We start from the raw sequence: 24,487 nt of genomic DNA on the forward strand, positions 1-24,487 counted from the left end.
AATGGCCATTTTCGGGTAGAAGAGAGGCTGATTGTTCTAAGCCAACACCTGCAGCACCCATGGATTTGGTGGTGCCATTAAACCCCGCTGCGATGGTGGGACTGACCCTGCTGCGCCAGGCTCTCGGTGCTCTGCACTCTGGGATCCGTGGGCGTTCTCTGATCAAATTCCTTCTCTTGATCCTTTATTTTTCTCAGCCTGAGTCACTCAGTAATCCTGGAGGGTCATGTACAGCTTTTCGTTCATCAGGATTTTATTTTATTTTTATTTTGGAGGCAGTAATACGTAACAATGTCTGTGGGATTAAATTGTGTATAGAGGAATCCACTAGGAAAAGTGGATTGTCTACTAGTAAAAACAATGGTTAATTCAGTGCAAGCATGTGTATTCTACTTTTGTTGAAATGTTTTGAACTATTATTTTGGTACCTTTTTCCCAATAAAGGGTTCTTTTGTCAGTGAGAACCTTGCACTTGACTTAAAGCTCAAGAGAGGACATGACAATGGTGTCTAAAGCTCTTGCTTGTTTTAAAGTCTTAGATTTCATGTTATACAAATATTTATTGCATACTGACTTTTGTTTTTTCAAACCTAAATAAATACCTTTAGAAAAATGTTGCTTTAGGAGGAAAATAAATATATTTTAGGATCTCCTGGTAAAGATTGTACTTTTTTTAACTTTTAGAGCATGAAGAGGAGCAGCCTCAATTTTCAGATGATCCTCAATCAAAACAAGATCCCAAATCAAAACAAGAATCAGTGAGTGCAGTTCAAGTAAAAAATCTGCATAGAGATGGATTGAAAATGTCTTAAACAACAAATGTGAAAATTAGGTACCCACAGGGTAGACTCATTCATAAAATGAAAACAAAACTGTTATTTTTCAAACAGCTTATTTGAACCAACAAATGTAATATTCCAAATAATTGCTTGTATTTAAAGCAACTTGGGTAATGCTAACAAGAAAAGTTTATTTTCTTTAAAAGGTGAATGTCAGGAATTCTGAACAATGTGAAAGAGATATTTAAGCTTCTGAATGGAAAATACTTATTCAGAAAATGCTACCAGTATTAGTTTGCAAATAATTACTATTTCTTACAATGGATAAAATATTTTTAGAATTGTGATATCTCACCATATTCTGTAAAAGGGAGTCATGTACCTTCTGTTAGGTTTGGATGATTTTACTGTGTTGGAAACTGCAGAAGTTTTTAAAGTGTAATTATATATTTTTATGTATTCAGAAAATAAATAATACAGTATTTGAATTAGAAATTATAATTCCATACTTTTAAACTGACCTTATAATTGTTTTTCTGTTTAATTGGTTTGTATGGTTTTGTCTAGTCTGTTGGGGTATTTAGACAGGATAATTTCTTTTGAGCAGGTGCCTTTGGAAGCAGAAATTCCTATGGAAGAACTCTTTTCTGCCCCTGCAGCCCAATATCTGCTACCTGTACTTGGGGAAACTCCCCCTGGAGACCCCCCTGATCCAAAAAAATGTAAGTAGCAGTATGTTATCTTAAACCCTGCTGTCATTATTTGTCTTGCATATGGCAAGGATTTGTAATTTATTTAATTTGGAGTGTTAAGAGCACCAACACCTTTACTTGTGTGGAATTTGCATGGTTTGGCCTCTGGTCTGAAATCAGGGAGCCAGCTTCGCCACTTGGTCAGTGGAAGAAATATCAAATTATGCATTACAAACCAATAGCTTTGACCAGCTAAGGTAGTTCTGTGCTCTTCTGAATAAGTGACTTTTTATTTAGGCACTTAAATCAGAAATGGCAGGCATTTCTTCCTCTGATTTAATAATGCAAAACTAGGATCAATAGACTAAGTAGGCAATTGAATTTGAAAACTGCTGTCAAATACTGCTTTTTCCCATCTGATTACAGATGAGAATGGAAGCAGCTCTGAAGTTTTGTTCTTCCACTTTTATCAGTTCCTATACTTTATAAATTTCCCAAGCAGCAGTGTGTTTTTGTTATGAATTTTAGCCTTTCATTTTGTCTTCTCTTCCATTAATTCTTGCTCATTAGGAATTCCTGGTGCGAGTCAGAAGCAGTGTTACCCTTTGCTTTTATATAAATAGTGTCCTCCCAATTTTGAGCATTTTCTGGCAGTATATGAACCAATTAATGGTATAAAGCTGAGAATAAATTCAGTGTTTCAGCTGTGTTGCCAGAAGAGAACATTTGTATGATTTAATCTTTGCTGATCACACCAAAACCTGAGTACTGCCTGAGTGGGGAGAGGTGCCAGCCCAGACAGCTCTCTGAGAGGGAAAAGGTTGGGTCCATGGAGTCATGTTAAAATCTCTGAAGGATCTGGCAAGTATGAAGCAATTATGACAAAGAAATCACAGCACCACTAAAATATAACCTTTGGTTTTTCCTCTGTCTAGAAATTCAGTTTTATGACTAACTCTGCTAATGCAGATTGTAAAGGGCATGAGATACCAAAGTGGTCTAACTGCAGCAGCTCTGAGTTCAGCACAGGCTAATTTCTTCCTGTCAGGGTAGATTAATTCACAGAGCTTTTCACTTCTGTGACTAAACTGCTTCTGGTGTCTGAGTTTCTTCACTTAGAACTGAATCTGACATCTCTGAGGCACACTGAGTTTGCGGTGTTGGTGCACATTTGGTTTGAAATTTACCCGAGTTTGTGTTGTGTTTGTTGAGAAGTGAAGACAGACCAGTGGCTGCATGTGAAGGGAATGAATCTGCTTTGTCCAAGCTGTGATGGTATTGACAAAATGACTGGTTCTGATTATAGGATATCTCATGGTGGTGTTTTTTGTGAAACCCAAGTGCTTAGCTGTAAGTTAAGGCTGTCTTGTTTTGCTCAGGTTCTCCTCGAGAATTCTTGGAGTTTTACATCTTCCCAGTGCTCTTGCCAGGACTGGCTGCACTTCTGTATGAAGTAGAGAAGGAGAAGTGTTTAGAGGTTAGTTTGTTGTTTTCATTTCAAATCACTGGCAGGAAGTTACAGCCTTTTATTTCACAGGCAGTATTTTTTAAATTTGGTCTTTTGCAAGAAAACCATCCACAATAATATGATATAACATATCAGGGTTTTTTTTGGAAATGGTTTTAAATGTTATTTTCTCCAGTAATTCAGAACAGATTATATTCTACATGAACTTGATCATTATGACAATGTCTAGCTCACTACAAATCCTCCTTAAATATCCAATTCTATCTAGCCTAAATAGTGTTGTGTTTTAGAGGAACAGGCTTCCTTTCAGATTAGTACATTTCACTCATTTGAGGGTGATGTACAGAACTTAAATACTACTTTGTGACTCTATTTTTGCTGGTCTGGCATTTTAATAGAGATAAATTGTCTATTAAAAAACAATAATAGATAAATTGTCTATTAAAAAACAATAGCTTGTTTTTCTCTGTAAATTCCATTTAACTGGAAGAATGGAATATGGGTATATGAATGAGCTTATAAAAATGTAGGTTTAAAAATAATTGTTTGCTACATGTGTTTTTATAAATTTGTTTTCAGTGTATATCTAGAGATACATTCCTCATTGTCTATAGGGAATGCTTAAAACCCCACTAGGACTGGTGCAAAATAAAGCATAATTACATTCCTCATTGCATCACTGCAGCCTAGCACAGCCCCAGCAATAGCTTAGGTACTGGGATCAAAGCTATTGGGATAGCTTAGATAATCATTCCCATCATTTCTGCTTTTTTTCTCAGTCTTCACAAAATTTCTGTGTGTCTACAAACTGATGGATTTACAGGTGTGACTATGTATCTATTAGCTGTGATGAATACAGGTGAAATAGGAAAATGGTTCATTTTTATGACATCTGTCTGTCATTCCTGCCATCACATTTACATTACCTAGCCAAGAAAATAATTCAGCATATATATTATTCATCACACTTTTAATAAAATCTATATTGATTCTTTTTGGGTTTTTTTGGAAGCACGTAACCTTTAGGAGAAAGGCATGTCCTACCAATGGTTCAAAATACAGGCTTTGATAGATGTTTGCTATTTCTGAAGGCAATAAAACTTAAATACAGAGACATTTTAAAAATATTGAAATTCTTATAAATATTTCTGTTTCAAACTCAGAACAAATCTAAGGTTACTTTGTCTATTTTTAATCTGACAAATTTTGCAGATCTTCAGTGGTATATATATTAGAAAGTGTTTGTGCTGAAAATGGATTTTGTATGGGTCTGTGTGCTAATTTGTAGAAAACTACTAAAAGCAATGATTTTCTAATGTATAGAAACTTGATAAAAATGAGTTCAGCTTATAGAAAACACACTTATGTGAAGAGATGCCCTGCTGCTGGGGAGGCAAGCTCAGGAAAGCAAGCTGAGGTCAGGTGATGGTTTTCCACTCTGACCTCATTTCTTCCTCCTTTTGAACAATAACTAGGAAAACAATAGCTCTTCATGCTTGCCATGTAATTGAATATTTATGTTATTTTCCATTGTTGTCCAGGTGCTTGGACTTGTACATTCTGTTTCCTTATCTGGCATAAATACGTGATTTTTAGTTATCCTTTAGTTTGGTAAGAAATGTGTTGTTCATATGGATTTTTAGGAAAAAGACCCCAACTTGCTATAATTTGGGTTAAAATGGCTAATGAAATAACTTGAACTGAATTTTAGGATCAAAAGCAGAGTCCTTACAAACCCAAAGTAGGAACAGGGAGAAAGGATCTTGTGATAAACACATTGGAATACAGCTTCCAAAAATAAGAGGACAACAAAGATTCAAAAGATTCATGGAATTCATGAGACAACAGGACATGAAGAGGATTAATTGTGATGAAGCAAACTGAAATCATGAAGGATGAGAAGAGAATACTGGGTTTGAATTCTGGCTAGACATGAGTCACTAAAGCCTGTAAAGGGCAGTGGTACAGAATAAACCAGTGGAAGATAAATGGAGGAAGCACTGGAAGGAAGGGAGGAATGACTGCAATCAATGTTGAATGAGCCCTGGAGAAGAGAGAGGGGATGGTGAGAGAGAATGAAGAGTGGGATTTTGATGAGAAGGACTAAAGGTTTTCATGTCTAGAAAGGAAATTAAGATGAATGAGAAGAGAAGGAAAAACTAAATAGGAGAGCTTTTGAGCAATTGAACTTGTGTTAAGGAAATCACATCCTGGGGCCAACAGGGGAATTCAAGGGAGAGACCAGAGAAGGTACATCCATGTCTGGAGAGGAAGAATTGTACAATCACATGGGAAAGTCAGGAAAGGGAAATGGTTATGCTGGAAGCAGGGATTTGTGTAAGAAAGATCTTTTTTGAAAGGTGATAACGAAACATAACAATTTATATATTTCATTTAAAATAGGCTCATTTGCATTATGTGATGCATACAAAAAATCTGAAGAGCTAAAGCCTAGAAAAACCACCAGCTGCTAGATATATGTGCAGTCTTCAAACTGACATAAATATGAGAGCAGTCTGCAGAAGCTTCATTTTTAAATTAGAGATGAAAGAAACCTATTAGGTTGCCCAGTGTATTCCCTCACTGATTTTTTTTCCTACCATAAGTTCTCCTATGTTTTATCCCATCTGCTGTCAAATGCCTACAGGGGAAAGACTATTTTCTTAAATCTTTCCTTTCATGAGAACCAACTAATGCATTCATTTTTCAGCATTAAACTGAACAATGTATAAATGTTTTTATTAGAATAACTCTAGTTAGCTATCACAGAAGGAGGAAGCTGCATCAGGCTCTGTAATGGAATATATTTAAAATTATGATAGATCAGGGAAAGGGAATGGAAGAAGGTTTCCTAATGACTTTGCCATCTTCTGATCACCAGTATATTTTCATGATTATTACCAAGCACATCATATTTAAACTGAAAAATGGAAAATGAATTCTGAATATAAACAGTTTATAAACACATCTGCAGGTTAACAATGTACATTGTACAGATATTTCCTGTTTTTTATCTGGATTCATGCAGCATTGGAGGAATGTGTCAAAGGCAGGTCAATTTATGTAATTTTTTCCCTTTATAAATGTTGACTGCTGTGCAACTAATGATTTAATTCACTAGCAAAATAAACTGTTTCCTGGCAAAGAAAATAAAATAAAAAATATTCAGCTTGATTGAATTCCTCTCTGCTAACAAGGATAAAACAAGATTAATTTGATTCCTTTGGTGATGGCTGTTTTGAGAACCCTGTTCTGATCATTTTTTCCAATTGCAAAGGAAAAGCAATTTACTTAAAACAGATTAAATTACAACTGCTAGATTAAATCGAATTTTGTTGTCAAAGTGTAGAATTTATTATCTGAAACAATTCCCTAAGTAATGGGACCCGTTTTCATCCTGTGAGTGAGAATAGCTGTACAGTCACAATCAGACTTTGCTGCTGGCTTACACATTCTGTGCAAGTCAGGATTTGTCCATTTAACATTTGAAGTGACTCATAGAAAGCTCTGCAGTGAAGGTATTGGTCTCTTTAAGTTTAGGTGTTGAGCTTGGAACAGCATTTGGTATTAGCATGAGGGTGAAAATTGCATGAGGAGCTGTGTTTCTTCCCAGCCAAGCACTTAATGGAGCCCTACCTGAACCCTAAAGCTTTGGTTGTCACAAAACAGATAATAAAGGCAGGTGTGGCTCAGGATTAATAATTGTTTTATGATTAAATAATCTTCTGTTCTTCTGCTTTTTTTTTTTTTTTTAAAGCTCTCTATTTTTTTCTTTTGTTCTTTTTTTTTTTCCCTGTAGGAGTCAGACTGTATTTCTACCAAGGGTAGGATTCTCTTTGGAAATTAAAAGCTTTCCTGGGCATCCTGTAGGACTGCCTTGCAGCCCAGCACTAAACTTCCCACTTGTCATCCCCAGCGATGTGACTGCCCTGTGTTCTTCCCTGGGCAGTCAGCACCTCACATGATGTTCCTCTTCCACTTCACCTGTGGCTGACCCCCAGATTATGACATGTACCATGACCTGAAAGAGTTATAGTTATACTGTGTAGAACATTTTTTCCTGCCTCTCTGTTGACATCTGAGGATAATGCATAGAATAAAGTCATTTTTCAATTTTCATGTTTATTGTATTTTCCTTAGCAAGTGGTAGTAGTATCTTAACCTCTTACATTTTAATCAAGACTTCATCCTCTTTTGTGACATTAAGCAGTTTCACAAAAACTTTTGACCAGTGTGAATTGTTTTCCTAAGAAGCAATTATGACAGCTGAATCTCCTGTTTGACAGAGTAAGTGTTGGGATGGGAGCTCAGCTTGCTTGTTTAGCTCAATGGCTGCTATTGTGATGAAGCACTTGGTGCCCCGGGGCTGCAGGGCTCAGTGTCTGTTAGGGTTCACTGTGACTGTGTGCATCCAGAGCACATCTCATGTCAGGGGGGTTCCTAAGATACTGATCAGCTCTTCTGTTATTCCACCCAGAACTCCGTGTTCTGTTCTCCACATTATGGTTCCTGTGGTTTGTAATAAGCAGAATGAGCACCTGTATCATTTATCCATTCAATCTGTCAAGATGGAATGTCAGAGGAAATGCTTTAAAAAAAAGGATTTCCTGATCCATGCTGGCTTTATCAAAATTCAGCCTCTGAATGGCTGGCTGTGGTACTGGCTGCATGGGTCCCTAAGGACAAGCTGCTGCAAAACATTTTGCAAAATTCTCTTTGTTGGTTAAGATTGAGAACTGTGAGAAAAGGGCACAAAAGTTTTGCTGAGAAGCTCCAGGTTTTGAACTTTTTACCTGGTTCTCTGTATTGCCCATGGTTTTGTGGGCAGACAAAAGCCTTCCTTTGGTTTTGCTTTCCTTTCTGGACCACCCAGCAGATGATTTGGTCAGAGCAGCCATACAATACTCTGCTGTGTGTATTCACAACATCTCAAGCTGGTTCCATGCAGGAGGAGCCAATATCCAATCAATGTTCTCTCTGTGTTGTGGAAGAAATTAAGTATTTTGAGTATGATAATAGACCTTTAAACAAAATGGCAAGGAATTTACAACATATTTTCATGTGTGAATGAGTTCTGTTAATCTCTTCTCATTGCCACTTAGAGCACCATTTAGAGATCTTTGTTCTACACATACTGCAGCAAACATCAAGATAATATATGTAGAATTTTCTCACTCATAGTTTGTCTTGAAATCGTTCCACAAAATTTCTAAAATTTTGGCTGAGCCACTGACTGTTGGCAGTAGCAATAAAGAGTAGACAGAGTAATGTACTGTATATTTTATTTAATAAAAAGCAGTCAATTTATCTTAAACATCTGACCAATCCAAAAATAATAAATAATTTGAAACTGTCTTCTGTCTTTAGGGAAAAAGAACCAAATTTATACCCACTGATTTCCTAACTGAGTGGTTATACAAGTAAGTTAAACATGTTTTTTGCTACTAAGTATGTTCAGTGATTCCAAGGCACTAATTTGCAAATTGAATAGCTGAAATTTAAATTAATAGTTGTTTTTCTTTTTCTTTAGCAAGAATCCAAAGAGGAAAGATGAGTCATTCACAGAATTGTTTTCCATTCCTTTTGTTAAGGACTGGCTAAAGGACCAGTAAGTTATTGCAGTACTCAGAATAATTTTTTCTCGTTTTATTCTTTTGCCTCTGCTATCAAAAAAAAATAGTAGAGCCTCAATATGTTGCAGTTGTGCCCTCAAAAATGCCCTTTACTGTGTGCAACAAAGAACTAACTGACAGTTTCTAACTGGCCAGTTACTTACAAGGTATTTTGTACCAGAATTGTTCACAGATAAATTAATTTCAAATTCCTAAACATTTTAATTGTAGAATGAAGGACATCTGAATAGTCTGTAGTATTATGAACATCTTTCTACCAAGGATTAAAACAATTTTTTCAGTGCTGCTTTCTCTCATGGAAATCTCTGAGAGTATAGTCAAGAAATTCTTCTCTAACTGTAAGCAGCTGCTTTCGAAATACCTGTACCAATCCTTGGCATCAGGATGCATTTCTGCAGACATTTATGACTTTGAGAAATGAGCACTTGTTTTTGGCAGCCTCAATCATATATTCCTTTTTATTTTCTTAGAACCAAACAGCACAATAGTTTTGAAAGAAATGCTAAAGTCCTTGAGACTGCATTTACTTTAAAATATAGCTGCTGTGTGAGAAGAGAAAAGGATTAGTCCACAGTGAAGGAATAGGAAACTAACAGAGATCAGATTTTAAAGAAAAATTCCAATTTGAAAACTTTACTGGAATCTGGATTGGTAATTGGTGAAAACATAGAGATTGATATCTTTGTAGATACATTTACTTTGTTACACAATGTAAGTGGAAATGAAACTTTTTTGAATTCTTGACGTGTGACACTTGGAGCCTTGAGACACCAGTGGAGCAAGAGAAAAGCTCCTTATCACAGGTCTTTGTGGATAAGCTGGCAGTTGTGTCAAAAGGGTTAACTTTGATTCCCTGAGAGGTGGTCAGAGCTGTGCAGGACATTTCTGCAGTACCAGACCCCTTTGGAGAAGGACCCCTTTCATCTCAGCTCTGGTACCTTCAGCCATCGTGCTGTCCTGGCACTGCTGTTCAAACCTGCCTCTGCTGGGACACATCTGCCTCATTCTGTCAAACACAGTTCTTGCCAACAAGATGCCCATCTCAGGCTGTGGTTTGGTGCTTTGTAAAGTGAGCATGAACTGCAGCCTGGTTGTTGCACCCCTTTCTTCAGCACACAGAAGAGCCCTTGGCCAGTACGGCCGTTTGGGTACCGCAGGTTTGTGAGGATGGATGTTTGTAGCAAAGATAAAATCTCTAAGATCACAGTTTTACAAACATTTCTCTTGGAAGTAAAGCTAAGCAAAACATTCCCTCTCTCTCCTGTACTTCACCCCACCCTGCTTGTAGGCACCCTAATGCCACCTTGTCTGTTTGGTAGGGTGCTTGATTGTTCTGCTCAGGGCCCTACTCTGAGTTAGGAATCTCTCTGCCAAAATGTGTGAGGAGGGTTTTGTACAGCTATTGAAAACAGATCGTTTCTCCAGTCTTCTTCACCTTGGAGAGTGGCAACCCTGTGTATTGGCACAAACAAAGGATTAAAATGAAGGGCTCAGGGCAAGGTGAAGAGAAGAAATGAGCTGCTAAGATAGAGAGGTGGTGGCAGGAACTGCTTAAGTCAGCTTTGCCAACAAGAGAAATACACTGTGGAATCACAGCCTGGATGACTCATAGCTTCTGTTAGTGGTGGTGCTCCTAAATAACGTAGTGACAGCTCCACAAGGACACTGGAGTGTCAGAGTCCCACTTAAGTTGATATACTTCATCTTAAATCCTCTAAACAACTAGGCCCTTGAAATAATAATGATTAAAATTATTATTAAATAACTACTTTTAGTGATCTTATCCTAAAATTACAGATTTAAAAAATGCTGCTTCTGAAGTAAATTTTGTTGGAGCAAAGTGAAAGAATGCAATATTAAATAAGAATAAAAAAAAAAATTTATTATTATGTCCTTGATATGTTATAAATAGTTTATTGTAATATCCTTCCAGCTATCACATTTAAAATGTCATTGATTCTATGCTTTTTATTGACATTTCCATTTCTATTTTTAAAGGAGTTTTAATTTTTTTAACAGGATTAAGAAAATAAAAGAGACAATATACTAAAAAGTGCTGGTCAAATTTTGATGGCAAGCATCCTCATCCCAACTGTTTAGATGGTTTTATCAGTGCCAAGCAGTCTTAAAGCTTAAAAAAACCACCAAAACAAAAAAACCCCAGAGGACTATTGGCTTTGTTCTATCTGGGATCCAGCTTTTTAAATATATTCCATACTTGAGTATGATTTTTTTGGCTCTCCTCCAGTGCCTCCACTTTCTTCTTTGAAGCTCAAAGTTTTATTTTTTTTTTTTAAGAATAGTCAAAGCCACAGTCTTATGAGCTTCATTTTCTGTGCAATGCATTTCTAAATGAGATTTTGCAGCCTACTTTTCCCTAATAAGGAGACCTAAATGCTGCATCAGTTTTCAGAATTTTAAATGCAAACCTTCCAAACCTAGTTTTTGTAGGTGAAGGAGCTTGTAAAATTTGAATTTGTTTCCAGCTTTAGTGTAATAATAGCTGTGACATCTTAGTATGGGTACCTTGTCTTGCTCTGACTTCTGCATGTTACCAGTAGGGCTGACAAAATATTCCCTCCCTTGGGAACCTTCAATTCCCCAAGCAGATTTCAAAAGCAATAGAAGGAGCAGCTTCAGTGCTGACTGTAATCTCCATATCACATGCCAGACATTTCTGTTGCCTTAGAGGACAGCTGCACCTTTCAGAGGGCAGGAGAGTGGAGTTTGAGCTCAGAACCAGCACACATTTGTTGGGCACTTGCTGGGGTACAAACTGATGTGCCTGCTCCTCCATTCGAGGCTGCTGATAGAACCAGTGAAGAAACAGAATTAGAGCTGGGAATGTTTTGTAATCCTATAAATATGCTAATGAGCACCACAGTTGTCTTTTGTCAGCATTTTCCAGTGTGTTTCTGGTTGAACAGCACTGAAGCTCAGTTGCAAGTAACCAAGCTCTGTGTACTGAATCGGGGCCAGGGAAAGTCACTGAGCTCTGATTATGCTCTGATCCCTCTGAAATTTTACTTTTCTGGCATAGATACTCCGAGTAACATGGCAGCATCATTTCTCAGCCTTCTTTAGCATATTAATGAAAGAAATATGAAGAAACCAATAAAACACTGTTCCCCTGCTCTGAAAAACAGTGATATCATAAAAGCCTGTCGTGTAAATTTAATATGATAGCATTGTTCACCATAACCCTGGACCTTACATCCAGTGAGAGAGAGTGGTGTATAGTACATGCATCTATGTTAGGAACAAGCATTTCGTGTTCAGATAAAAAATAATTCACAAGATTTTTTTAAATCTATGTTTTCTTCTTTTTTATTAGAGATATTTACTTTCTACCCAGTTCAGAAGGACACAATTCCTGGTTTCATCTATCTGTGTGTACCAAAACAAGCATACAGACACAGAGAAAATAACTTTATCATGGCTTTACTGAAGTGGGCAGCTAAGATATAAACAAGGACTAAATTTGGAGTAGTGCCTTTTGCCAAATATCTGCATACACATATATATATCCATTGATTATTTTCTTCTCCTTCCCCCAGATATTTTAATTGGGTGAAGTCTGCTGCTCTCAGCTGCCTTTACAGTTGACTTCATTGTCAGCTCTCAGATGGCCAATAGGGGTAATTTTGCATGAGTGACTGATTTTTTTCTTTCCATAATATGCCCAGTTTCTACAGGCTGTGCTTTCTGCACACTGCTATATTTCATTGCTTTGTGTCTAATCCAGCCATGTTTGGAGTATGCTTGGTTTGCCTTATATGTTCTTTAATTTTCTTTAATAATTTGAGCTTTAAATAACATTTTATTGTAATAACAGGAAGTCCAACAAATATACCTTTGTGGATGTTATTCAAAAAAATTGCCTTTCAAGTAATGTGGCGGAATTCAGGTTAACAAAGGAGAAATTTTTTACCTAAAAACTGTGTGTTGAAAGACTGCAGAGATTTTCTGTGTAAAATATTTATATTTTGTAATGGTGCTTTATGGGGTTGAAGGTGTTATGGCTGTAATATCTGATGCATTAAAAATGCTTTAATTTATGTAAAGGTTGTCAAAATGGCATTGAGAAAACTGAAAACTTCTTAGTGCTTTGTGTCATCTTCCTAATGCTGCTGTTGGAGCACTAAGGGGAGTTTTTCATGTTTTCAGCATACAAAGTCTGACCTAAATGCACAAACATAGATGGGAATTTTCCCATTGACATGAGTGGGCTTTGGAACAGGTCCATGTTTGGTTTCCTTCAGTCCAGGCCCACAGACACTCTCACAGACTGCATAAATATTGGACCTAGGAGAGAGAGAGCTGAGGCAATGCTTGGTGACTTCCAAAATATGTGGCAAGTATGCAAGCACAGGAGAGCTGAGCTGGAGCATTAAAGTGGGCACGTCCTCCCAAGGGGAGCCTGCTGAGGCAAGAAATCCACTGTGATTTTCAGACAGGACTGAAGACAAAAGATTCTTGCTCTGCTATTTTTTGGCATGTTTTCATTACAAAGACTTCTTGCTGTGCTTCCTCTAATTCCTCTGACATTCTGGTTACCATTCACCTGTTCTGCCTCAGTCTCCTGTTGGTTACATGACTCTGCCTCCCCACATAACAACTTTCTCATGTTAGCTCCACACTGTCTTGTCTTTTCTTCATTATAAATAGATGAGCAAGTATATAAATAGTTGGTATGTGTGTGGCAGTTGAATGCATATTATCACTATGGTCACTTTGATAAAACTCTCCAATGTATTTATAACATTTTTAAATTCAGTTCACTATTGACAGTATAAAGGAGCTTTTATTTGGACAAGATGATAGAGAAGAAGAGTTCAGACTCCTGTTAATAGCAGGAGTCACACTTTAAGATGTCTGCTTGGTTGCAGTTCATTTTTTAAGAAGTTTAGGTTTGGTTATTCCCACATTTACAATCCTTCAAAAATGTACTCTCCATATAATGCACTAAAATGTTTTCTTGTATATTGTAAGGAATTTTTTTCTCTAATACTAATAATCTTATTTTTGTGCATTTAGATTGTTTCAAAAGAAAACTAGTGATTAGGAATTTATTTCTGACTAGGGAGGAGTTGTATTAATACTGAAAATGTTACAAAGAAAGGTCTCAGTTCACCCTGTGAAAATGTTCCAGGGTATTTTTGTCAAGTGTCTGTGGGAATATTTCCCTGGAAATCTGAGAGGCTCATACACTGCCTGTGTAATACCTGATCAATATATGTGATTGATTTTAAATACCAGGTCAGATGAATCAGTGCTTCAGTGTCTGACTGCTTCTGAACCACCATTTTCCTGCTTTTTGGGTAAATGACCTTAGTTGTATTTATAAGCAGAGGTTTTGAGACATTTTGATTTTGTATCAGAACAATACTTTTTCATAATTGCACACTTCTGGGGTTCTGGATAGGAATGTAAGAAGAAAGACCTAAAGAAGGCAGCTGTTGCTGTAGTGTTTCTAGATTCTATGATTAGGAATAAGAAATACTGCAAATATGAAAAATAAGTACTTTGAGAAATTTCCAGCTGAGTTTTTTTGGTTATTCAGACCAGCACGTGATTTTTTTTTTCATATTTCCCAAAACAGACTTTCTCAGAAGCCTTTTTGGAAGAGTTATGCAGATCACCATGGTCATTTACTTGTGTGTCTTGTATTTACCCTGTTTGTGGTCTGTTCCTTTAGATTACGAATTTCTCAGTGACTCTGTCCTTGCCTGTACATGATGTAAATACTCCAGAACAATAACCATCACAGTCAAAGGAAAGGTGAAGTGGATGTGGCCCTGGCCATTGTATTGGAATTTAAGAGGCTCATCCTTTGCTTTAGGATTGCTTCAGTGCTCTAGAGAAGAGCTTTCTAAAGGCAGAGGGGAGCCCAGGCCATTCCATGGCTGCACCTGGAGGCTGCAGCCTCCCCTGCACACCTGGAGCCCCAGGCACTGCTGCTCTCTGCAGGCACCTGGCTCTGGGGCTGCTGCTGAAATCTGGGGAGTCTGCTGCTGTCAGGGAACAGATTGGAGCAGGAGGAGCCATTACAAATCCCTGAAGTATATACACTGAACATTTTCTTCATTCCATTTTTTATCTTAAATTTTGTTTCCAAGGAAGGAATCAGGCCTATTTGTAAGACAGATTAGGAATGTGAAGATAATCAGAGTTTCTGGGCATTAGTGTGTGGAAATACAGCCTGAATTCAGTGCCCTTCACTGTGACTATGAACCCCCAGAGATTATTTTGTCTGTTTTGGAGACAAGAAAATGGAGGGACTCTTTTCATCCCTTTTCAGAATTCTTTGAGAACCCCATCTTCTGTCCATGGGGAAATCAGATACATGTCTTCATTAAGAACCTTTTTCAATGCCTCCTACATTTATTTAATGCAAATCTGTTTTGTATCTTCTGGGGGTGAAATTCCACTTTTATAATGTCATATGACTAGTGAATATCTCACAGAATCAAATCTGTACAATTTGCTCAGAAAGCAAGAAACATGTTTCTGGAATTTAACTTTGGTCAGTGTCTGCTTTATGCAGATATGGTAAAATAAAGTACTTAAGAAAAATAATTTTTTTTAATGCTCTTTTACAGGTGCAACTTATGTTAAGCATCTAAATAGATATCACTGTTTCATCTGTGGGCTTTGAAGATTGTGCATAATCAAGGACTAAATAAGCAGAATGCAGTCAGGGTACATTGTCCTGTCAGTTTGCATCTTGCAGGCATCCAGCTGTCTTCTGCCACAAATGACAGACTCCTCTTCCCTCGTTGGCTGCTGAGGGGTGATTGCCTCTGCTCAGATTCTATTTTTATTTGACCTGCAGACAATTGTGTGTATTCTCCATTTATTCCCTTAGTCCAAACTGGACCTGGCATGACTTCTGGTCTTTAAAGCTGTGCCATTGAAAGGATTGATATCTGCCAGTGACTGTCATACTAAAAAGGAAATCCTGTTCTTGCTTGATTTTTTTATATTGCTTTCTCAGTTTTAGTGTTGGATTATAAACTAGACATTTTTATAATTCGAAAATAAAAGCAAAGAAATGCTAGAGTTGACCTTGCAGGCTAGGAGACATCTCAAGTTGTTCTTTGGAGATGTACTTATTCCTAGAGGAAAGTTCAGTGTCTTTGATATAACTGCTGTAAAATATGTAGGTCTTCCTGTGATTTTCCCTAAGTTTTGGTTTTCAAAAAGATCTAAAATAGAACAGAGGATGAAAGCCTATCAGGGAAACCAGCACAGTCCAGCTTCAGATTTTAAGTCTGATTATAAGAAGCTGTTATCTCAGAAAGCCTTGCTTGTCCAGCACTTATGATTTCCCCTGAGCAGGAGAAATGCTAATTAATGTTCACAGAGCTAAGACAGTTTAGCTCAATGGAGAGACTGCTTTTTATTTTGCCTTATTTTGACTTTTCCAAACAGACCAAGGTTTTACTTCACATTAAAATAAATGTAGGCCAAAACCCAGCTGACATGATGATGAGACCAATTTAGCTGAGTACACAGGCTGAACCAGTGGAGTCAGTGTAGCATTAGATAAGAGCTGAGGCTGTGCTCCAAGTTGAAATGCTCCTGCAGTGAAGACAAGCCCTAAGAGAAAGATGTCAGAGAGCATAGGAAGCTTACTAGGGCAGAGACTAATATGAATGAAATTAAGTGAAAGGAAAATGTAAGCTGTCAAGCCTCCTAGCTTGGCCTGTAATATGCCATAAATAAATTTCCCAAAGATATTGCAGCATTTTAGCCAGAAAAATGTAAGAGTGCATAAATAAATGGCTTGTTATTGATGGGCTTTGCAGTGTCTTTATAATATAAATCCTAGAGATCATGTTCCTGCATGGGCTGTGTGTGTCTGTGGGTGGGTGCTGCATCCAAATTCATCATGTTGTGTTCTTTCAAGTCAAGGCTGTGTCCAGTCTGTTCCCCATGCAGGCAGAGTGGCTCTTGGCAGCCATTCTAATGCTGTGCCAAGACTTCTCTTTAGAACTGGTGTTTTCATGAGTTGCAGTGTTATTATGCTGTAGTTCTTTGGCAGCAAATTACATTTCTCATAAAAGACAGTATAGAAATAAATTTTGTTTTGTCCTTTCTAATGGATGATTTTTTTTTTATCATTGTGTCTGAGAAATAAATCAACACCCATAGAAAATGGCTTTTGGGAAACAAGGTTTGATATAGTCATTTGAGGTTTTGCTGGTGATGGCTGATTTTAATTACTAGCTTGTTCCCATTAAAATTGGTAGCAACAGAATCACCAAATGTGCTTTCAAGCTATCATATATTTTGGCTGAAAATGGTTGAGTTCACAAATGTATTACATTCTTTTGTCACCAAAAGAAAGTGTACATGGTATCAAAAGTAAAATTTCAGCACTTTAAGAACTTGTTTAGACATTTCTAAGCGTGGGTTCATGCTATGCAGATATGATATTCATTATTTTTCAGCCTGTTTTAATTTAAAGTGACACCATAATGTAAATGAATGTGCTAAGATATGTTTATATTCTGTGTCTTTCATGTAATAAACATTTACATTGTAAGTGTGTTCATTGTTGCACACACACACTAAAACCTTCCCTGCTTTACAACTGGCAGGCTGCTTCCCTTGCCCACCTCCCACTGCCACCCCAAACCTTACCATAACAGGGGGAGTTTGAAGAACATGTAGAAGAGTAAGAAAGATGACTGTACTTGTTGTGTCATTTGTACATTATTGTTTTAAGAAGGAATTCTGGTAGTGTATGTAATAATATATTTGCAAAGGAGACATTCTTTGTGCATTTTGTTTTCAGAGCAATAAGAATTTGTGTCTTTCAGGCTTCTGAACAACATTTCTCTTTTTGATAAAATATACTGTTAGGGAAGAAAGTGTTTTACATTTATAGGCTGTTAAATTTATTTTTTTTTAAGTCCTAGACCACCAGTTCCTCTATCTCTGCTTCTGTCAGAAGAAGAAGCAAGCATACTAATCCAGTCCTTCTGGAGAGGTTATCGGGTAAGAGGAATCTATAATTATTGTGCTTGATGTTGAAAACTGTAGGACTGTGAAGGCCCCAGGGAAAATCCTTACATAAATTTTAAGTAGGGGATACTATAAATAGCTGCTGAGACCCCTATGGTTCATTGGCTTTGGATGTTGCTCTGCCTTATGCCTAGTGACTTCAATTTTTTTCACAGGCATTTATGCTGATGTAATCTCACTGTTTTCCTCAACAACAAAAAATCCACAGAATCCACATTTTCCAAAGAACAATTAACACTGAACAATTTTCTTTCTTTAACTGAAAGTTGCTTTGGGTAGTTCTCAAGGATGGAGTGTTATTTTGCTTCATGCAGGGATATGTGAGTGAGTTTGGAGATGCATGAGGAGGATTGGTGAGGTCTGTTGAGAAATAAAAGCATCCAGAAAGAAAGGACAAGGAATTGAGACCAAGAATGAGACAGGAGATTTATGAGAGGCATGAAGGCTGTTGTTCAAGGAAAAAGGAGACAAAATGACAAGCAGATGTTGTAGGCTCAATAATAACACAGCACTAGTGCCATTCCCAGTTTAAAGGGGAAAAGGAAGGTGCATAAAATAAATACAAAGAAAATTGTCCAGTGCTATTATTTTGAAGGGTAACAGCCATGCTAATCCTAGGATACTAAATAAATTATTTTGAAAATCCTGAAAAAGTTCTGTTAAATATATTTTTTTAAAGCTCTAATACCTTTACACTTCAGGAAGAAATGGACTTGAAATTCAGGTGACTTTGGTGGTGAAGAAATGTCTTTGACTTCCTTTATCAAAACTTAAGCTTCTAAGTAGCCTCCAGATATAGCAGCAGTTTTGTTGTGATGGACAGTGAGACATCTCTGGATGTCAGGTGTTCTTTAAATAACAATCAGGTAAAACACTTTCTGTTAAGTTCTCTACTATTTTTAACAAACATGAATATATAAGTGTCTCCCATAATGTGCTGTGCAGCCAAAGACAATGAAATACCTTGAAATGTTCTTCTTGACTGATGGATTTTTGTGACTCCTTCTGCTTGTTTGTTTCCCATTATTTTTCTTTTTTTGAACAGAGACAGCATTGACACTAACATTAATTAGCACTGACACATCCCTGCAGGCATCCTTACAGTGGGGGCAGCCATTATCCAATAACAGTTCTGTTTGCTGAGCACTGCAAGGCTGCTCAGACATCTTCTGCTTCTCTGAAAGCCTCTGAAGGGCACAATCCTTCCTTGCATAGATGAACTTCAGGATTTTCATACTGGTATTTATCATTCTAAACCAATTCCCAGAAATGAGAGAGAAATTCTAGCTATAAAAGGTAGGAGACATAAAAAATAATTCAGGCTATAAAATTAGCTATTAATGTTTTACCTTATTTGAGGTGAAAGAACATGGGGTTTTAAAAATTAAAAATTGCAATCAGAATATAAAATAAAAACCATTAGTAACAAATTACTACATAGGGCAGTGTGTTATCCTTGGGCTTGCAGATTAAGAGAACACTAAGCTTAAATGAGATTTCATCACATTAATGATAAGTGTATTATGAAAAATTACCAAAGAATGCAGATGATTTGCTTTTAAAATAAATAGTCAGCCAACACTGATTTAATGTTAATAGCTGATAATAACTGAATACTTACAAATAATGCCTTTTTGCATTCTAAAGATATTTTTGTGTCAAAATTTTAAACTATTTTCCAAAGTTTTTCATTAAACCTTGTTTTATAATTCAGAGGATTTAGAATTTTGAAATACTGCTGTTGAAATAAAAATTGACACAGTGTGATAATACTGAATAATTAAACATGAGCACACAGATAACATGACAGTGTGATGGAGAGACAGGTACTTCATCCTTGGTCTTCTAAGATACATCTTCCATGGACTCATTTTTTGAGGTATTTTCTTGACCATATTGATTTAGGCAGTAGAATTTATCTAGTTATATAACTGACTGAGCATCAGTCTTCACTTGATATTTCAATTGTTTCTGCTACCTCCAGCTGTCTGAGCATGCCAGTATCAAAAACACATGGCAAAAAATGCAAAAATGGATCAGGCAATAAGGGTTTTCTATGTAAAGGGGAAAAAAAAGCTACAGAATCTTGAGAACTCCAATCAATAAAGCATGATCAAAACAGTAAATTCGTCCTTATCTGCAGCACATTTCAGAAAAACACTTGTTTAATTGTTGTAGTAATAATTAATGGCTGCCATCAACCAAGCCCTTGCTACAGTCTTTCATACAAAGACATTGATGGGCACTCTGACAATTATTTCAAGTTAAATCGAGAACTGAATCCCAGAACAAATAGCAGTGGAAAACAGAGCTGCTGAGTTCTCTGAGGAGATCACAGAAAGGAGGACATCATCTTGAGAGGGCTCCTTGAGGGCCAGGAGGAGCACTCAAGTAAGACTTGAGACAGCTCTGTCATCAGAATTCTTCCTTTTCACTTACCACCATCATTTTTTATTGAGGTTCCATTCATCTGTCACAGGCCAAGGCAGTATTCAGCTAGGTGTCAATTTTCCAGGCAGTTTTCCAGCAAAATATGATATATTCCTTCACCCCTCTACTGCAGAATCTTTGCTTAGTGCCTTTTTTTTTTAATGGGCTCTTTTTAATCTTTAAAATTTGCATAACTATTGCAGACTAACAGAAATTTTTCATTAATAGAATTTCCTCTGATGTCTGTGGGTGAACCTTTAGTGTTACCCTTATCTGCTGTGCTACATGTTCTCACCTAGCACTGAAAGCATGGGGTTTTGGACTAAATCTTGTAATATCTTAGAGCTGAAATTGCACAGCATTATGTAAATATTCAGTGCTATTTTATACACATCCTTTGAGTAAAGCTGAAGATGAAAATGCTCCAGTTTTGCTTTGTATCTATCTTGCAAGGCGTAGTTGTACTTTTGCTATCACAATATAAAATAAACACCATTTCCGTTTATATCTGCTTATATAAAGTTTATATCACAGTTTATATTGCTTTCCAGCAAGCTGTGGCTACCAGCAAAGGCTTAAACCCAGAAGGTCACACAAATATTCCCTGTTATTTACAGCAAGTGTAGGAGTGAGCTCTCCCTTCAAAGCTAAGACCCCTCCAGGGCTTCAGGCAGTGCTGGGCTGCAGGAGAGACATGTCAGTTATGTGGACAAGATTTTTGGCTCTCTCTTTATTTGCCTGGAGATTTTGCTGCTAAGTCATGGCTTTTTCATCATGCTAGCATTGCACTCTGGTTTCAAAGCAGAACTTTCTAAGGCATTATCAGTACACTACACTGCTTTATAACTATGCTGAACTATAATCTATTAAGCATATTTGGAACTTTTAAATGTATTTTGTTACATTCCTGTCACCTGTTTTACTGCAGGTGGCATATCTGTGTTCTTTTTTCCTTTGCTGGTCACTTTTCTAAAAAGACACTTTGTTCTGGGAGCTCATTTTACTGCTTGGATTTAGTGCTGACTTTGGAGTATTTGAGTATCTGACTCTGCCTTTATCTCAGAACTCTCTATTTCCCTGGGTATTTCACTGCACTGCCACTGTTTTATTTGCTTGGGGAGACTATACAGAATCTACTACACTTGCCTTTTATCTTTTAACTGTCAGGAATTATTGTCTTTATGTTCAATGTACAGAGACAACTGTGGCCCTGTCATGGGCCAAGATACAGGTCTTACACAGCTGAATTTGTAAATGGACACATCATGTTTTCAGAAATTTTTTATTTAGATATAGAGTTAGTAATTTCTCTATTTCCCTGCCTCTTGCACATCTGTCATTTATATGCTTGTGGCCCATAAGCATTTCCTTAACCTTCTCCTGTGCAGATAAACTGACTCCATGTAATAAGGAATTATTTGGCTTATAAAAGCATACATGGCAGCATAAAAGAAAAAATGTGTCTTGCAAGCCTAAAGAAATGATCCTGTGTTTGGATTATATTTTATATTTGAAAATAGTATTTGATGTATTTAATAGAACATTATCTTACTTTTTTTGTATAGCTGAAGATGTCACTAGTAGCTGTAACTTCTTTAATTTTTAAAATTTTATAGAAACCTTGTAAGAAGCCATTATAACTTTTGTAGAAGATACAACAGAATATATATATCAGTATCATGGAATATAATATATCAGTATAATGGAATATTATTGGAGCTCTAAGATCTATCTGATCTCAAGTCACTGAGCAAAAGTCTTGTCTGTTTTTATTGCTCAAGTAACCTTGCACTGTATTTTTGCTCTGCCAGTGCACTGAAACATAGCAAGTTATCTTCTCCTAAGTGGATTGAAAAGTGCTATGGGAGTTCAGCTACTGTTTATTGCATTCTTAGCTGCAGCACAGAGGAGAAATCCTGGGATTTTGATAAATAATTTAAACTGTTTTCTTTAAGGTTTAGGGTTTTCTATAACTTGGGGAAAAATAAGTCATGCTCTTTTGCTCTGTATGTGTCTCAGGAAAGTGGGAGAAAAGCAGAGTGTAATGGAGAAGAGCATATAATAGAGTTCAGGTCACAGAGCAAACTCCTCACCATATCCTGTAAGAATACAATATATACAATTCTATTTGGAAATTTTCTAGGGAACTAAGTCGTTATCTTCCAGCAAGGAAAAATGTGTTGTTTCTTGTTTTTTCTTGTTCCTACTGTGTTTTTCCCCTTCAGACTGAGTTACTAGGACATTGAATCTTAGAATCATGGAATGCTTTGGGTTGGAAGGGACCTTAGGGATCATCCATTTCCAGCCCTGCTGCCATGGGCAGGGACACCTTCCCCCAGAGCAGATTGCTCAGAGCCCATCCAACCTGGCCTTGGACTCTGCCAGGGATGGGGCAGCCACAGCTGTTCTGAATGTAGTTCTGAAACAGAATGACATTTTTATATGTAACATTTAGGGCAAAAACCCCAAACTCCAAAAAAGCATTTTTAAAATAACTCTATTACAATTTGAATATGACCAAGAGAATAATGCCCAGTGTCCAAGGTAATGCTGGCATGTCCCTTTCCACTGCTGTTCAGGACAGGATCTCGTGCACTGGAGGCAGTAATTGTGTGAATGCCAACCATGGGCAACACACTGCTAATTAATCAAATCTGCCACAACAAGTGGAAGTAGCAGAGTGGTAAAAGCTGTTGATGTAGCTAGTTCACTTCTATGTTAGTGGGAACTACACCAGTACAAAAACAATACTAGAAAAATTCAGCTTACATCTAAATGAAATCAAGACCTTTGACTGTTGTATTTTTTTTTTTTTGTGGAAGCAGAATTATGCCTTTCACAGGGTGATTGACTGACAAAGAATAGGTACCATGTAATGCAGCCCAATTATTTAAATAACAGATTAATGGCTCTCCTGTTTGTGAAAATTGTGTGGGTGGGCTTGCCAGTCAGCCTTTTTGCAGCTGATGGCAGGTGTGAATCAGGTTGATGGAATAAATTTCCTTCTGCATGACCCTTCATGCTCCTCTTCTGCTCTATTATTTTGGTCAGTGGGCTGGTTTTAGAGTGTTACGCTTTTCTAAAGGCACTAATACCCTTCAGCATAAGGCTTTAAATTTTAATTAACTCAGAGAATTAGCATCTCACTGCAATCTCATTCCCAGGAGTCCTTGGTCATCAAAGTGATCCCCTAATAGACATATTTATGTTTTCAATTGGATTTGCCAATTATGTGGATTTTATTTCTGTGTAAGCTGAAAACTGTAAACCTCTGGGATTTTGGTTTTACCTCAGGCCCAGCAAAGAGGATGACTCTCACATATTTTCCCTGCCACAGCCTTGTGAAAAAAATTGTATCATCATCCTGGAAAACACAGAGGTATATAATTTGAGTTTTCTTTTCTGATTCCCCTTTCACAGGTTCGTTGTGACAGCGAAATACAAGAGCTCCGTCAGTGGCAAAAGAAGCTGAGAGAGGAGAGGTACATTAATGAGGTGGTGAGAAAATTCTGGGCTAAACAGGAAGCCAAAGGTAAGTTGATTAAATTGTGGGGTTTTTTTGGTTGGTTGGTTGGCTGTTTTGTTTGTTTTTTATATTGTGTTGAATTTTTACACTTTGAGTTGTATTAAAAAATTGACCACACAGTAGGACACTGATCCTGAGAGGGAAGGTAATGTCTGATGGAAATGCTTGGCTGTTTCCTTACTGTCAGTACTTACTCTACTTGAGTTGCCTGTGCAGCTGAAAGTGGCAGTGGAAAATACAATATAGGGCCTCAATTCAGTATTTTTGGAAAACTATGACAATTTGCTGGCACAGTGTTTTCTAGGGCAGGATTAGACACCTACCAGCTACTCATCATGTAAAGCTGATTGTTACCAGATGGGTTGTAGGACAATCTTTCTGGACTGTGGGATTTCTATCTGGTAAATATTCTATTGGCATTTTCCTGTAGTTATTTACAGCAGAATTTGGTCTGCACAGTTCTAAAAAAAAAAAAAAAAAAAAAAAAAAAAAAAAAAAAAAATAGAAAACCATCCCAAACAACCTAAAAATTTGCCAAGGGAAATAAAGCCAGACTGCTTCTGGCACTGTTGTGTATTATTTTTTTGTCCTGTTTGTGGACAAAGCTTTACTGACAGGGCCAAGTTACCATTCACTTAAGCACACAAATAAGCATCATAATCAAATTATGATTATTTGCTCAGCCTCTTTGTCTGCTCATGCAGGATTCACTGGCTCCTCAGCCAGTGTGCATTTTCCCAGCCTCTGTGGAAAATGCAGGGAGTGACCTCCACAGCCATGGCAGGGGCTGAGCAGGTGTGAGGTTGTTCAGCTGTGGAGTTCAGGTGCAGAAGAGAGGGAAGTGATGTGGTAGCAGTCAGCTCTGATGGCACTGGCACTGCTGTGCTCTCATGGCCAATCTTTGCCCTGAACCACAGGAGAGTGAC

The 24,487-nt window shown here is 37.2% G+C and overlaps 1 protein-coding gene across 1 annotated transcript; it reads left to right on the forward strand.

The window, feature by feature from the left end:
• The first annotated feature begins 92 nt into the window (after nucleotides 1-92).
• Nucleotides 93-24,327, forward strand: IQCK (IQ motif containing K). The gene is made up of 9 exons (XM_059862061.1): nucleotides 93-147; nucleotides 685-758; nucleotides 1,387-1,501; nucleotides 2,851-2,948; nucleotides 8,307-8,359; nucleotides 8,470-8,547; nucleotides 17,494-17,578; nucleotides 23,456-23,567; nucleotides 24,266-24,327. Exons 1-9 carry the CDS (start codon nucleotides 93-95, stop codon nucleotides 24,325-24,327), a joined length of 732 nt encoding a protein of 243 aa, XP_059718044.1.
• Nucleotides 24,328-24,487: the final 160 nt, after the last annotated feature.

Source organism: Haemorhous mexicanus, chromosome 17 (assembly GCF_027477595.1).
Source record: "Haemorhous mexicanus isolate bHaeMex1 chromosome 17, bHaeMex1.pri, whole genome shotgun sequence".
In the NCBI taxonomy this organism is placed as follows: domain Eukaryota; kingdom Metazoa; phylum Chordata; class Aves; order Passeriformes; family Fringillidae; genus Haemorhous; species Haemorhous mexicanus.

Coding starts and splice junctions, on each gene's coding strand:
- IQCK (XM_059862061.1), top strand. CDS start 93: ATGGTGGGACTGACCCTGCTGCGCCAGGCTCTCGGTGCTCTGCACTCT. Junction 759..1,386: donor CCAAATCAAAACAAGAATCA/GTGAGTGCAGTT, acceptor TCTTTTGAGCAG/GTGCCTTTGGAAGCAGAAAT. Junction 23,568..24,265: donor GGCTAAACAGGAAGCCAAAG/GTAAGTTGATTA, acceptor CTGCTCATGCAG/GATTCACTGGCTCCTCAGCC.